Source organism: Arvicanthis niloticus, chromosome 17, assembly GCF_011762505.2.
Source record: "Arvicanthis niloticus isolate mArvNil1 chromosome 17, mArvNil1.pat.X, whole genome shotgun sequence".
In the NCBI taxonomy this organism is placed as follows: domain Eukaryota; kingdom Metazoa; phylum Chordata; class Mammalia; order Rodentia; family Muridae; genus Arvicanthis; species Arvicanthis niloticus.
Window position 1 is genome coordinate 28,271,962 of NC_047674.1, and position 14,950 is coordinate 28,286,911.

Here is a 14,950-nt window from a genome sequence, read left to right on the forward strand (position 1 = left end):
TCATCAAAGTCCTACCGGTTAGGTCTTAGGGAGCTCGTGCTTCTGGTTTTTCACCACAGATGTAGAATAAAAAGGCTGACTCGGCTCTTAAAAATGTTGGCCATGGCTCTCGTGTTAGCCAGAGTGGGCATGGTGTTATTTGCTTTGTTTGGGCTTTGGGTTTTGTTTGCTTGTTTTAATTGAATCAGGGGCTACACCGAGGGTGTGCCTCAGTGGCTTAGTGTTTGTGTGATATGCACAAGGCCTGGGGTTCCATCCACAGACTGTGGGGTGGGTGTGGGGGAGATTCCATTATCAGTATCTGAAAAATGGAGATTCTAGTTCTGGCACACCAAGGTGGCAGGGTGTCCTGTATTGGAAGCAGTGGCTGTCTTAGGTTATTAGTGACCTCCCTCAGACCTGCCATGACCTATCCTGTCTCTGGGTCACCTGTTGGAAGCCCCTGCCCTCGCAGGCCAAGTCACTCGGCCTGCTTCTTTCTCTGTAGAGCCTGGAGGACACACTGCTCCCTGACTTCCTGGAGGACGTTAGTATCCAGTACCTGAAGTCTGTCCGGCTGTTTAGTAAGAGATTTAAACTGTGGCTTCTCAGTGCTCTGGAGGGTTTTCCAGCTATCTTACAGATCTCCAAGCTCAAAGGTAGAGTTGCACACAAAGCACGGATTCTGTTCCGTGAGGATAAATGTTGCCACTTGGCAGCTCTGTCCAGTGGTTGGTCGGTTTTACGCTGTATAACTAACTCTTTGCTGCTCACCCGTGAAAGAGAGCAGAGCCAGGCCTGCCTTGGTGACATTGTCTTTGGTGCTTCTGATAGGTTCCTGGGCTGAGCCACACCCAGCAAATGGCCTGGGAGTGTCTTTCCCAATAACTGTCAAATGAATAACTGAGAGTTCCTTCAAGAGGAGAGAGAGAGAGAGAGAGCAGCTGCCCCCTTCCCTCCCGTCCTTTGTTAGTTTTCCCAAAGAGCTGAGAAAATTGGGGGTATTTGGAGATATTAGGTGAAATTCTAGACTCATCGGAATGAATGCCCATCATAGTTAGCTCACGCTGCCTTAACACATCATGCCCTGGGCAGCTCACAGGTAGCTGAGATCCGTTCCTTGCTTGCTTCTAAGGAGTGGATATCGCACAGGCCAGAAGTCCAGCATGGGACAGTGACAGATCTGATCCAGTCAGGGCATGATTTCTGGTTCATAGACAGTCTGTCAGCTTTGCCCTTACATTAAGGGAGAGGCGAGGAGTCTTTCTGAGTTCTCCTCTCTGAGGAACACCAATCTCTTTAGGAAAGTTCCGAGTTTGAAAATTTTGCTATAACAGGCACCTCCTCTCAGTACTGTCACTGTGGGATGATGCTTCAGTGCGTGAATAAGAGGAACACCAGCTTCCCCATAGCAGCCAGTTCAGATGCTAGGATTCCACGAGTCTCTGCTGCACAGGCTTATATTGGTCATGCTGCTTCTAGCGGACTCCCTAAGCCATCAGGGAAGGGGCCAGCGGATGGGTGATGAGGAGGAGGCACAGACTGAGGCCAGACAGCTTTGCTGCTTAGCCTCAGGGGCCTGCCCCAACACCTGCACAGAGGAGCTAGAGTGGGCAGCACCAGTAATGGCCCTGTGTGTTGTCCTCCACAGAAGTTACTGGATTTGTCAAAAGACTCAAGAGAAAGACATACCTTTCCAACATGGCGAAGGTACGTCGCAGCTCCCTGAAGGGCTGCTAAGGCACACGGCGACGTTCCGCACCCTACAGTCCCTGCATACAGGAGGGAAGCCATTTCACCCCACCCACAGGCAGAGGGCAGACAGGAGACCCTGCAGGCCACTGGCCACAGTGCATCCTTCCCCTTGCCCTGAAAGGCTCCAGTCACCTCTGATCTCTACACAGGAGAGAGGTGCTAGGCAACATCTAATAACTGCAGGAGGGATGCCCCTGGGGATGTCGGCCTGGGCTGGCTGGTGTCAGAGGTGAAAAGGTACCATAGCAGATCCTGATAGACAGGTGGACAGACAGACAAACCCCTTTCCCCTCTACATGTATCCCTCTGAACTCCACATGTCTGGGGTTCCAGGCTCCTCAGCTCTGAGCCTTTGTCTTAGATGTTGACTTTTTAGCTGACATGCTAGACACCATGGTTCTCAAACTGTGGGTCTCAAACCCCCAGACATTTACAAAATGATTCACAGTAGTAGCAAAGCTACAGTTTCGAGGAAGTAATGAAAATAATCTCATGGTTGGGGGTCATGAGGAACTGTATTAAAGGGTGACAGCATTAGGAAGACTGAGAGCCTCTATGCTAGAGAACAGGGATCCAGTTCAGTCTTCCTGGATGTTCCTCTCCACAGGCTCAACCCACCTCTCACTGAAAATGGTTCCAAGACCTTTGACAGTTGCATCTGTACTGTGTGTGGACAGCCATTCCTTGTCATTGTCCTCTGGATAATACCATGCAACAGCTATGTACACGGAGTGTACTGTATTAAGTGTTCCAAGACTTCGAGTGATGGTCCAAGCTATACAGCAGACTGTCCGGAGTGTGAGCAAACACCACATTACTTAAGGGGCCTGAGCATCCACAAAGCTTGGCTTCCATTTCACTCCACCCGCAAACAGAAGGAGCCCAGGCCTCATGACACTCAGCAAGATCTCACCCTGTCCCTTGCCCTGGAAGGTTCCAGTCACCTCAATTCTCTCTGTACACTGGCACACAGAGCATCAAGGAACCACCCCCAAGTTGGTGCCAAGGGGAAGGAGTATGATGCCAGCCCCTGGACATGGGCCCCAAGTCCATCTGAGCTGGAGAAGAACTTACCAGGTCCTCTGTGAACCATCCCATCTGTTAGCACCCAGCATTCCCTGGGCTCTCAGATGGTCCTCAGGCCATCCCTAGTCTCCAGTACATACACACTCCCGTGGGTTCATCTGGCAGTGACTATGGTCCTTGATCTCATCCCATCAGGGCGACGTGTTTGGGCTCTCAATGAACCTGCTCTAGGCCAATCTCTGCTCTTATGACTCCTTGAGGATATTAAGTCCTCAATGCTGTTTCCTCCTCCAGAACATGGAAATTGCTGTAGTTTAGGGATGACCAAGTGCCTATTCTATGAAGTCATGAAATGCAAAGGTTTCTGTCATCCCCACTTGACCACTCAGTAAATCAGCTCCAAAAGGCTAAATTCATGCTTGAAGGTTCCCAACAGGAAAGAGGGAGAGACGAGAGAAGGCAGGCTTCAGACCCCACAGCTGTCTGCTTAAGATCAAGGACAATTTTATAAGATACTGACCGGTTACCATCCACTCTCCTTCCTAGAGTAACCTGGGCCTGGGTGCGGCAGGTGCCGAGGGAAGGGAAGCTTAGCAGCTGAGCACAGGGAGCTAGAACACGCATAGTGTGTACGTGTCATGTTGTTTGCGATTGGACATTAGTGCACACACCCACAGCCGCCTTTCCTACCCCTTGACAATCACAGGAAGCTCTGTGGTGTCCAGGCGGGATTAGCAACGGGGACACCACACAAATTGATCATTATCCTTCCTCCTCGTCCCTAGACAATGAAAGTGGTCCTGAAGAACAGCAGGAGAGTCGGTCTCTTGAAGTCAGATCTCCATGCCATCATCAGAGAAGGCACTCTGGATATTTCTAAGAAGGTCCTGGAAAGTGACTCGGGGCATGAAGATGATCCAGAGAGCCAGACAGAGATGAAATGTAACCCTCCTTCACACTCTCCATTTGGGGCGAGCGCGGCCATTACTAGGAAGGCCTCTCACTGCAGCAGATAGTTACCTAATTGAATGTGCTCACACTTGTCTTCCTATAGAGGGCGACAGGCAACCCAGGAACTCCCCAAGGGCAGTGGTTTTCAACCTTCCTAATGCTGTGACCTTATAATGCAGTTCTTTATGTTGTGGTGACCCCCAACCATAAAATTATTAACTTCATAACTGTAATTTTGCTACTGCTCTGAATCATAGTATAAATATCTGATACATGTTCCCTGTGAAAGGGTCGTTTGATCCACGAGAGGAACACAAGCCACAGGTTGGGAACCACTGTTCTATGGCATCTGCTCCCAGAATCTTCCTGAGTGTCTAGACAGGATGTCAGTGCCAACACATGTTTGAGGATCAAGCCCACAGAGAGACGAGGCCTCAGTATTGCTGCTTGACAGTATTTCTTTGCAGACATCCCCCCACCCTGGGGGGGATCAGGGGAGATCATCTCTGCATCTGTCTTGCGCGCGCGCGCACACGCACACACACACACACACACCAGCATCTCTTCCATGCTGTGTGATTGGATAGAGTTAGCCCTGTGAGTTACCAGGGTTCTGGTGACCCAACGTTAGCCATGTGGAATTCTAACTCTAGGCAGTGTAGGAGTTGAGCCACCCACCATGGCGAGTTCACAAACAACTGATGCAGAGATTTTCTTGACATTCAATAATTGGTAACCATTTTCCAAGGAAGGGAAGTCACTCTTCTATAAAGAGGCCCAGTTGCTGGTGACACACAGTGTTTGAGGGATGAGGCAGGGACAGACTACTGATTGAAAAACCTTCCCATGGTGCCTTTCAGGAGGGGAGTTGGGAGTTACCAGAGGTGTCAGTGGGTTCCAGGCTCCACCCCTGGCCAGAATACCCAGGACTATCTAGAAAGGCTCCCTCTGCAGGCATAATCCCTCCCCAGTCCGATGCAGGCTCCTTTGGGTCAGCTGTGTCCCCTCTTAGGCCACACAGAATGCCGGTTTCACACAGCAGCACTGTGGTTTCCGTGACCCAATGGACGCACGGATTCGGTAACAGACGAAAAACCTGCAAAATAATCTTTTCTTTGACCATGAAGTAGAGTTGACCTTGCTACAGTTGTGCAAGTTGTTAAGGTACCTTGTTTTGTAATAGTGCCTGGTAATCCCTCCTCACTTGTCACTTGTGTCCCTTGTCCCTAAGACCCTGGCTCTCCAATCCAGAAGCCCTCTGTGGTGTCCCAATTCCTCAGCCACAAGTTTCAGGGCTCTGGGTGTCAGTTCCCAATGGTAGGAGCCTCACAGTCTTTCCTCTCAGGGCACTAGCTTTCCTGGGAATCCCAGGTGGGAATCCAGTCACTGCTCCTGCCCCCAGACCCAACCTACTTACAGAGCCCAGTGAAGGCACATGGGCCCTAGATACCTACAAACTTCCTCTTGGCCTGCTGAGAGCATGTGCCTGCCCACTGCCATCCCTGTGTGTCTCAAAGAGGATGCAGAGTCCTGCCAGTGCACTACTAGCTGCTGTTGGTACCTGCAGGCCCCAGTGTTTCTAAAGTCAGGGATGTAGGGCCTGCTGTTTTTCGTAAACTCCACTTGCTGGGCGTCCGCCCTCAGGAGGGAAGGCTGATCTTTGTTGTTCATCCTCCAGCACCTCTACCTGGGACACCCAGACCTGACATCACACACAGGCTCACACGCAGGCCAGGGGTTCCACCTGTGTGTGTGTACATAACCCCAGGCAAGGCACTTACTTACTGCCTTTGATGCCCCGGCCATTTAAGTGACACTAACGAGCCAGCTCATTTGCGAAGCTGTCAAAGATAGGTGAGGTCACGTCTGCAGAGTGCAGTGAGCTCATCTGAAGCCAGACTCCATGTAATTGCAAGGTGGGGCTATTGTCTCAGGACGTGTCTTCCCACCGTCAACAAGTGGTAGAGACAGGACTGTGATTTCCAAGAAGGCGACCCCAGGAGTGACAGCTCCAGCCAGAGAGCTGATCCTTTGTGTTTAAGATGAATGTGGGGGTCCTTGGACACCCCTTCCACACATCCCTGGCACCGTTCTTCTGGTCGTTCCTCTAGGTGTCTGACATGAGCACCTAGCTCATGCAGTCCTCTGTTTATTTCACTCTGTCTCCTTGCAGGCTTAGGCTGTTTAATTTCTATGCTGGAAACCTCAACAGATCTTGCTGAACTCCTGAACTGTGTGTCTTCAAACCTCCAAGTACGTGTCTTCCAGGTATGAAACTGGATTTTTACAGAAAAGAAGTGGGTGTTGATCCTTCTAGCTAAATTACAGCCTCAGGTACCCAGCACTTACCTGTGTGACTCTGGCCTTGATGACCATACAGACAGTAAACTCAGCTCAGAATCCATCCTTTGTTTCCGAAGAGTGTAAGCCTTGGGAGAATCCCTTTGAAGTACTGCCTGTCCCTGGGGGCATGAGAAAGAGTCTCTGTGGGGTCTGGGCACAAGTATGTCAGGGTAGTGAGGGTGTTCGCATTGGGACATAGGCTCTCACCTCTCTAACAAGGCACAAAACGAGGAGGTGGCATAGCAGTGTGTGTATGTGTGTGCGTGTATGTGTGTGCACGTGTATTCATGTGTGTGCACATGTGTGCATATGTGTATATGTGTATGTGTTTGTTGTGGTTGAATAAATGTGGGTTTTGTACACGTGTGTGAGTGTTAAGTGTGAAATGGGAGGAACATGAGAACATGGTTGTGTGTGTTCGTGTGTTTGGGTAAGCAGGCGTATGTTAGAATAGGGGATGTGTATGTATAGATGAGCACGGGTAGACCTACACATAAGGATTTGAAAGACTGGGAGAACATGTGCTGAGGGTGTGTGCACCAAGCAACTATTGAGGAGGAGAGAAGCTCTGCCTTTGGGAATAGTGGTGTCCATGCGGGTGTTTCATGGACACATCCCAATGAAGAGATTCGGAAAAACCTCAAGGAATGGGTGTGGTGGTTTGTGCCTTTTAATTCCAGCATAGAGGCAAGATGATCTCTATAAATCTGAGTCCAGTCTGGTCTATAGAGCAAGCTCCAGCACAGCCATCACTACATAGAGAGACCCTGTCTCAAAAGGAAGAGAGAGAGAGAGAGAGAGAGAGAGAGAGAGAGAGAGAGAGAGAGAAGAAAGGGAGAGGGAGAGGGAGAGGGAGAGGGAGAGGGAGGGAGGAGGGAAGGAAGAACAGAAAGGCAGACCATAGCTGTCAGTGGTACAGCATCTGCTTAGAGTATGTGAGATTGAAGATTCCACTCCCAGGATCACAAAAAAAACAAACAAAAAGGTGGGCTGGGTTGTCAGTGGATGTGAGGGGATGGCTTCCCTGGCAGGTGTGCCTCTAGGGACTCCTTTCACTGGGTCCCGGGCTTGACTTCACTGTCCAAGCCGTGAAGAGCCAAGGGCGCCTATGAAGAAGATGTAGCACCGCGCCTTGCCCGTGGTCCCTATTGAGCAGGGAGACAGCGCAGGGGCAGCTCAGAGCTTTGAGCTGGAACCGAGATGGAAACCAGGCACCTTGAAGGTCACAAAGAAGGCTTGGAGAAATCGTGGGTCTTGAAGTGACATGTGAAAGGTGCACAGCATATGTATTAGTGGAGAGACCAGGGCAGAGATGTGAGGATGAGACCATAGGCAGAGATGTGGGGACGAGGCCACAGGCAAAGATAAGCCTATGGAGAAGTAAAAATAGACATGGCAGGCCAGAACTCAACCCTGGGCCTCAAATCTGGAAAAGGGCTTCAGACACCACCTCCCAACCCTTGCTGTCTAGTCTTCTTAGTGGCCCTGACCAGAATCTGAATCTCCAAGGGATGAGCCAGAAAAATGCCCAAGGAAAGAGCCAGGAACCCCTTTCCAACCATTCTTCCCATCCTTTGCTTCTTAAAAGATAACCACCCAAGCTATGTGAGGAGGGTGCACAATGATTGAGAAGCTGAGGCAGGGGCATCATGAATTCAAGACTGGCCTGGACTACATAGCTAGACACTGTTTAAAAAAATAAAAGTAATAATAATAATTTTTCCAGATTCTGTACTGGACAGTGATTGACTTGGCATGTCATTGACGCATGCTTTCAAGGGTCTCACCGTATTTCTGCCCACTCACTCACCATCTTTAACAATAAAATCTTTAACTCCAGTCCTGCCTCAAAGCAGCCAGATTGACTCGTTCACGTTGCAAGCCACGTGATACCACGTGTTGCTGGTCCACCACCCTCTTTGCAGCCTTCACCAGTGAGGCATGTTAGGAAAAATGATGGTTTTTTAAAAAAAACATATGCCTTGGAAGGGCTTGTTACTATAAAATAGCTTAGCTGATTTAAAAAAATATATAGATGATTGTCAATAAAACAGTCAGTGCCGATCTTTGGACTCCTCAGAGATGACTAATGGCTTTGGTTGTTAGCATCTGGCAGGATGCTAGCAGAGGAAAATGTCCAACTTTCTTCTTGCCTTATGCAGTTTGGGTCCAAGTATACTTTCTAAATGTAGAAGCAAGAAGCGCCTGCTGGCAGTGGGACGAGTTCTCACTGGTACTTATGGCCCACCAAGAGCTCCCAAACAGTTGCCTTTAGGAAGCACCCACACTGGACTGAGGATATGGCTCAGTTGGTAGAGTTCTTGCCTAGCACAGATGAGATCTAATCCCCAGCATCTCATAAGACTATACGTAGTGATGCTTGCCTGTAACCCCAAGCTTCAGAGGTGTGGCAGGAAGACCAGAAATTCATCTCCAAGCTTGAGGCCAGTCAGGGTTACATGAGATCCTGCCTCAAAAATAAATAAATAAATGGGGGGGGGGATAGACACATAGATGAAGAGATGATGGATAGATGGATGGATGGATGGATAGATAGATAGATAGAATAATAGATAATGGATTGGTAGATGATGGATGGATGGATGGACATAGATACACAGATAGATAATGGATAGATACTCACACATACATATTCACACACACACACACACACACCTGTATTTTCACAGTGTCTCTCAACCCCACTCTCCCTCCACACTCTGGGTCACCAGGGGGAGCCCCCCTTGGAGGTGAGAAGTGTGGTAAGAAATATGGAAACCCACAGAGAAGGCCTATGGTGTCTGTAGGTTTTCTGGGAGAATGTGAAGAAAAGCAGTAAGAAGAAAAGACAGTTCCCTGTTTCCAGCCAAGCTTTTTCTCTTGCCTTCAAAGGCACACAGCTACCAGTCATGCATGGACCACATGGCATGCTACAGAGACTTGGTCTTGGAGACACTCTTCATGTATACACATTTAAAATTCACAGCAATTTATGGTTGTAGTTCACATGTAACTGAATGGTGCTCTCAGTCTCCACAGAGAACATCTTAGTTACATACAGTGGCATCCTCTTGACGGCCAGGTTTAATACAACCTAAGTCATCAGATGGCCAGAGTTCTGCTGGGCAGGAGTGCAGGGGCTTACCAATCCTGCATGTTCACACCCCTAGTAGCCAGAGCTGAGTTTCCCACACTGGTACCCTCAGTTCCTGTGGGTTCTGTGGCCCTTTGTCAGTCATCCATGATGTGCAGAAGAGCTAGTCTGCAGTAGCCAGCAGCTGAACCATGGCGCCTCTCCAGGGCACTTCAGTGAGGCTGCTACAATGTTTCTCTGTGGTAGCAGCTAAAGAAGCACTTTGGGAAAAATTAATTGAGCCAAATTAATTGAAGCAAAGAATGGTTCCTGCATTGGACAACCCTCAAAGCCGGAGAAGGCTCCCTCTGTCAGATGGGCAATGCTTGTAGACAAGAAAAGGCTGAGGTAATAGGCTGGAGAATCAACTGTCCATTAAAGTTCAAGCAAAGCCACATCATGCCAGGAATTACCGGCTGAGACTTTGGCTAGTCCCCCTTCTCCTGCCCCCTCTCTCCCTCTCTTCTTTGTACCTCTCTCTCTTGATCTCTCAGGTTAGATAAAAACCTTAGTTGACTCTTGTTGACTGTCTTAGTTTGGGTTTCATTGCTGTGAAGAGACACCATGACCAAGGCAAGTCTTATAAAGGCAAACATTTCATTGGGGCTGGCTTACAGGGTCAGAGATTCAGTCCATTATCACCATGGTAGGAAGCATGGCATCCTACAAGCTGACATAGTGCTGGAGGAGCCAAAAGGTCTACATCTTGAACCAAAGGCAGCCAAAAGGAGACTATTCCCCAGGGAGCTAAGAGGAGAGTCACTTCTGCCCTGGGTGGAAATTAAGCATAGGACCTCAAAGCCCATCCCCACAGTGACACACTTCCTTCAACAAGGCCACATCTACTCCATCAAGGTCACACCTCCTAATAGTGCCACTTCCCATGGGCCAAGCATATTCAAACCACCACAGTGACAGAGCTTTATTGTGAGTGAATCCATATGGACCTGTTGGGACCCAGTGCAAGAACTCAGTTCAAATCAATATCCCCCTCATAAAGTTTGCTTGCTACTTTTCACAGTTGACCTCATTTTAAATATTGTGTGGGAACTGAAAATAAAACAGACCAATCTCCCACCTCCCTGCTCCTCTCTGTCTACTTCAAAGGGCTCTGACCCAGAACCATCCACAGGAAATGGAGCAAACTTGCTGCTAGAGTCATGGCCTGAATCCAGTGATCCTGACAAATCAGCTCTGGCCACTCATCCCTCAAAACAAGTGGGGAAAGTAGGGCCCGGAGAGATAGCTCAGTGGTTAAGAGCACTTTGCTGATCTTTCAGAGGACCCAAGTTCAGTTCCCAGCACCCACATGGGGCAGCTCATGCCTGTAACTCTTGCTCCAATGAACCAGAGAGAGAGAGAATTGGGGGAGAAGATGGGACTAGCCTCCTCCGCCCTGTTTTAAGATTAGTGACAAGAACTCTTAGATTACAAAGGGGCAGGCAGCACTGGATGGGGTATGGATGTTGGGGTAGGGGGGATGGTTAAGTGTATGTAGTTAATCAGCCCTGATCAAACTGTGGTTTGCTCAGGGTTAGGCCAGGAGGGTTTGTCAGTCACAATATGGTTGCTACTGTCTGTAGGAAGAGGGTGAGTCTTGTCACAGGAAGCTTATCCACCCTGAAGTCAAAGGAGACTTCCTTAAAAAGCGACTCAATGCAAAGGAGACAAATGGAAGCAGAAATGTCAGGCTCCAGTGTTATTTGTGGAGGAGCAATGCATCCCCATGTGTGCATAGGTCAAACGTCAACCTAGGCACTGTGCCTCAGACCCCAGTCACCTTTTCTTCTTGAGACAGAGACTCCTCCCACCTCCCTGCAATGCTGTAAAGAAATGACAACAGGATGACTAGGGGTTGGAATATGAGTAGAGAGCCTTTGTGTGGAGGTCAGAGGTCACTGTTTAGGAGTTGGTTCTTCTATGTTGTGTCTGAGGCAGGGCCTCTCTTCTTTCCACTGCTGCTGTCTGGCCCTGGACATCCCTGGCATCCTTTGAGAGAAGGTCCTTCACTGGCTGAGAACTCACCAGTAGACTGGCTGGATTCTTCTGTGTTCTGGGACCAGACTCAGGCCCTCTTGCTTATGAGGCAAACACTCTGCCAACAGTTGTCTGCTGAGCCCAGCTTTCATCCTGACCTTAGGACTCAGTGAGCATCTGTAGTCCAAGCAAAGAGTCCAGACTAAAAGCAAAAGCAGCCACTATGTCCTTCTTACAAGACTAGAAATAGGCTCCCTGCTTGCCTCTGCCTTCTGCAAATAGATTCTTCCCTTGTACAATACATCCAAACCACAGCATCCCCTCCTGCCACTCCTTCCTGCTGCACCCTCCTTCCTTCCCTGGATCCACTCCCTCTCCACCTCCCTTGAGAAAACAGCAGGCCTCCAAGAGACAGCCTCCAACCCAACAAAACAAAACACAGTAAGGCCAGGCAGAGGCTTTCACGAAGAGCCGGCCTCAGTTCCGACTCTCATCTCCCTCTCTGTTTTTTGCCTTTTTAAAGTGTCTGTTCATGACAAACACATGCTTTTGAAAACATGTTTATTTTGCCTTAATTTTGTCATAAATGCCATTTTTCCCTCTTACGCCCAAAATATAATAGCCAAGCAAAAGCAAAGAGGAGTTTATCAAGCTTGCTGCCAGCTTCCAACTGAAGTGGAATTTCCTTCTCACTGCCGTGAGCAAAGCCATGACCGTGAGCCACAGAGACAGTTTTGGTGAGTCTAACACTCAGAGACACGTTGTTAATATAGCACTGATATAGGGGCGGACTCAGAGAGAACACTTGTTTACGGTGTACAAGTTCAAGCCCTGACACTGAAAACCAAACAAAGAAATAATAAAACTGTAGGTAAGTAAATAATTGTGCCTCATTAGATAGATGCTAATAAACAAGAAAAATAAATAGGAAGAATGTTACCATAGCACAAGTTTTCATGTCTCGCTGTAGAATCTACCCATTTTCCTCTTAATATTTTATGTAGCGTGCAGCACAGACACAGATAACCATGGTTTTTGTTTATTAGTGGCCAGGCGCTTGCCCACTGAATAAACAGACTGTGTCTCCTCCTCCTTCCCTCACAGTTGGAGACAGAAAGACTATCCCTGCCTTTGAGGCACAAACTGTGACATTTTGAGGACAGTATCCAGGGACAGAGGGGAAGTGTGTTCTTTGAAGCGCTGTTTTTAACTCTTAGGAACAACAATTGGTAAAGCTGTCACCATGTGCAAACGACAGAGTTCCTGCCCAATGATGGTCCTCCTCTGTGAAGGACAGCCAGGTCACTGATCTTCATGAAGCATTAAGGAGGTTGTAGGGAGGTAACATATTTTTTTGTAGTTTTCTGAGATGAATCATTCAACAAACAGGTTTTTCTCCCCCTAGTCCCCATGTCTCCACCTGCAATGTCCCAAGTGCTGTCATAGCCTCTGAGCAGACAGCATGTCAACTTTCCTAGATTTAGAATGTCATAGAAAACTGGTGAGGCATACCTTTAGGTGTGTCTGTGAAGACATCTCCAGAGAGGATTACCTGAAGAAGGATGAGCCACCTTCCATGTGTGGTACCTCCCATCTCTAGGGCCTGACTAAAGGGAGAAGGCACTTGTGCACATTATGGTATGAGCAGCTATGCTCGCAGTCCCTTCCCCACCATGATGGGCTGAACCCTCGGAAACAGTGAGCAAAGCCGGCCCTCCTTTGGGCTGCTTCTGCCAAGCCCAGTGATGATAACTATCTCATACAGCAGAGGGGAGACACAGCCTCCACTCCCACAGACTCTGCACTAGTCAGGCAGGATCAGCCTCACCCCACAGGCTGCCCTGCACCTTCACTGTGCGTAGACAGAGCAGGAAGGAGGCAAGCAAGCCTTAGTTTAAGTGAGTTTGCAAACACCCTGTAGCTCTTGGGGAGATTGCTGCCAGAGACAGCCATGTGGGTGATGTCCATTTTTAATGGGGTATTCCCTTCTGGGCCAAACTTTACACTAACACCCATCCCAAGCAAAGACATAGAGCAAGACCATGAGTGAGCACAGAAGACATCTGGCTCTGAGGGTGTTATTCCACTGCCCTGGCCTCTCCTATCTGCATATCACTCACAGTTAGAGCGTTCATGCTGGCAGTTTTACCCCTTCCTGTAAACTGTGCTTTTTCACAAGGTTTAGCTGGCCGGACATTGTTGACCAAGTTTACTGTAGATAAGTCAGACAACTATCTCACAAGCAGTGTCTGTGCCCCTGCATCCAGCAGAGATCAGCGAACACTGAGAAAATGGTGGGAGGGTTTGAAATGGACAAATGGCTTTAAAAAGATGGAGTCTACACTTCTGAAATATGCTTTCATTGTTTTACAACTCTGTAACCTGCAGCCAACCAAAAACCCAAACCCCTCTCACTCATACAAGCACTGATCGCTGGCATCCTCCCGTGAAGCTGATTCTGCCCAGAGGACCAGTCACACCTGGGTCGATTTGTAAAATACGCAGTCACCAGTCCACACTGCTGCCAGTGTGTAGTCACTCCAGTTCCCCTTCCATCCTTCTACAACCTCTCCCCCATCCCCCTCTCATTGATAACTTAACTAGATCACATAAGAGCCACAGTTTTGCTGTGTTTAGAAAGTATCTTTAAAGATTGCACAGGCACTCCTGACATCCACAACAGCATCTACCATTGGTGACTGCACATGGGATGGATACCCAGGTGGAATCATCTCCAGACGGCCCCTCCTTCAGTTTCTGTCCCACACTTTGCCTCTGTATTTGCTCCCTTGAGTATTTAGTTACTCCTTCTAAGAAGGACTGAAGCACCAACACTTGGTCTTCCTTCTCCATGAGCTTCATGTGGTCCTTGAGTTGAATCTTGGGTATTTCAAGCTTCTGGGCTAATATCCAATTATCAGTGAGTGAATACCATGTGTGTTCTTTTGTGATTGGGTTACCTCACTCAGGATGATATTTTCTAGTTCCATCCATTTACCTAAGAATTTCTTGAATTCATTGTTTTTAATAGCTGAGTAATACTCCATTGTGTATGGTGACAGGAGCCTGATATAGCTGTGTCCTTAGAGGTCTGCCAGAGCTTAACATATTCAGAGGCAGATGCTCACAGCTAACCATTGAACTGATCAAGGGGTTCCCGATGGAGGAGTTAGAGTGAAGACAGAAGGAGCTGAGAGGGTTTGCAGCCCCATGAGGAGAGCAACAATACCAACCAACCAGAGCTCCTAGGGTCTAAACCACCAGCCTGGGAGCACATAGGGAGAGACCCATGGCTCCAGCTGTATATGTAAGGGAGGACGGCCCTGTCGGGCATAGGTGGGAGAGGAGATCCTTGGTCCCATGAAGGCTGGGCGCGGTGTGTGGGAAATTCAAGGGTGGGGAGGTAGAAGTGTTGGGGTAGGTAGGGGCACATCCTCATTGAAACAGGAGGAGGGAGATGGGATGGGGGTTCCTGGGCGAGGGAGGGGGAATGAGGAAAGGGGATAACATCTGAATTGTAAATAAAATACCCAATTTAAAAAAAAAAAAAAGAAAGAAAAGATTGCACAGGCTAGGTCTCCCATTCTGTTTCCCGGGGAAAGATTAGGGCAGACTTCTCACTGGTAGAGCACTGTCTCTGAAGTGGTGCAATTGCCTCCCATCTCACATCAGATGGTGTTGCGGCCCGTACTCTGCCTCAACACTTTGGGGCTAAGTGCTCTGGTCAAGAGACAGAGTGGGGCTGTTGGGGCTGGAGACTCAAAGAATGGAGACAAGACAGGGTGT

At 48.7% G+C, this 14,950-nt stretch overlaps 1 protein-coding gene across 1 annotated transcript in view; it reads left to right on the top strand.

The window, feature by feature from the left end:
• The window catches only part of Rfx8 (regulatory factor X8), a 57,313-nt gene that overhangs the window by 36,336 nt on the left and 6,027 nt on the right, over positions 1 to 14,950 (top strand). The window contains exons 9-13 of the mRNA XM_034521865.2: positions 488 to 638; positions 1,631 to 1,689; positions 3,546 to 3,702; positions 5,885 to 5,979; positions 11,787 to 11,901. Of these exons, the coding sequence (XP_034377756.1) occupies positions 488 to 638; positions 1,631 to 1,689; positions 3,546 to 3,702; positions 5,885 to 5,979; positions 11,787 to 11,901 (577 nt within the window). The remainder of the gene's footprint in view (positions 1 to 487; positions 639 to 1,630; positions 1,690 to 3,545; positions 3,703 to 5,884; positions 5,980 to 11,786; positions 11,902 to 14,950) is intronic.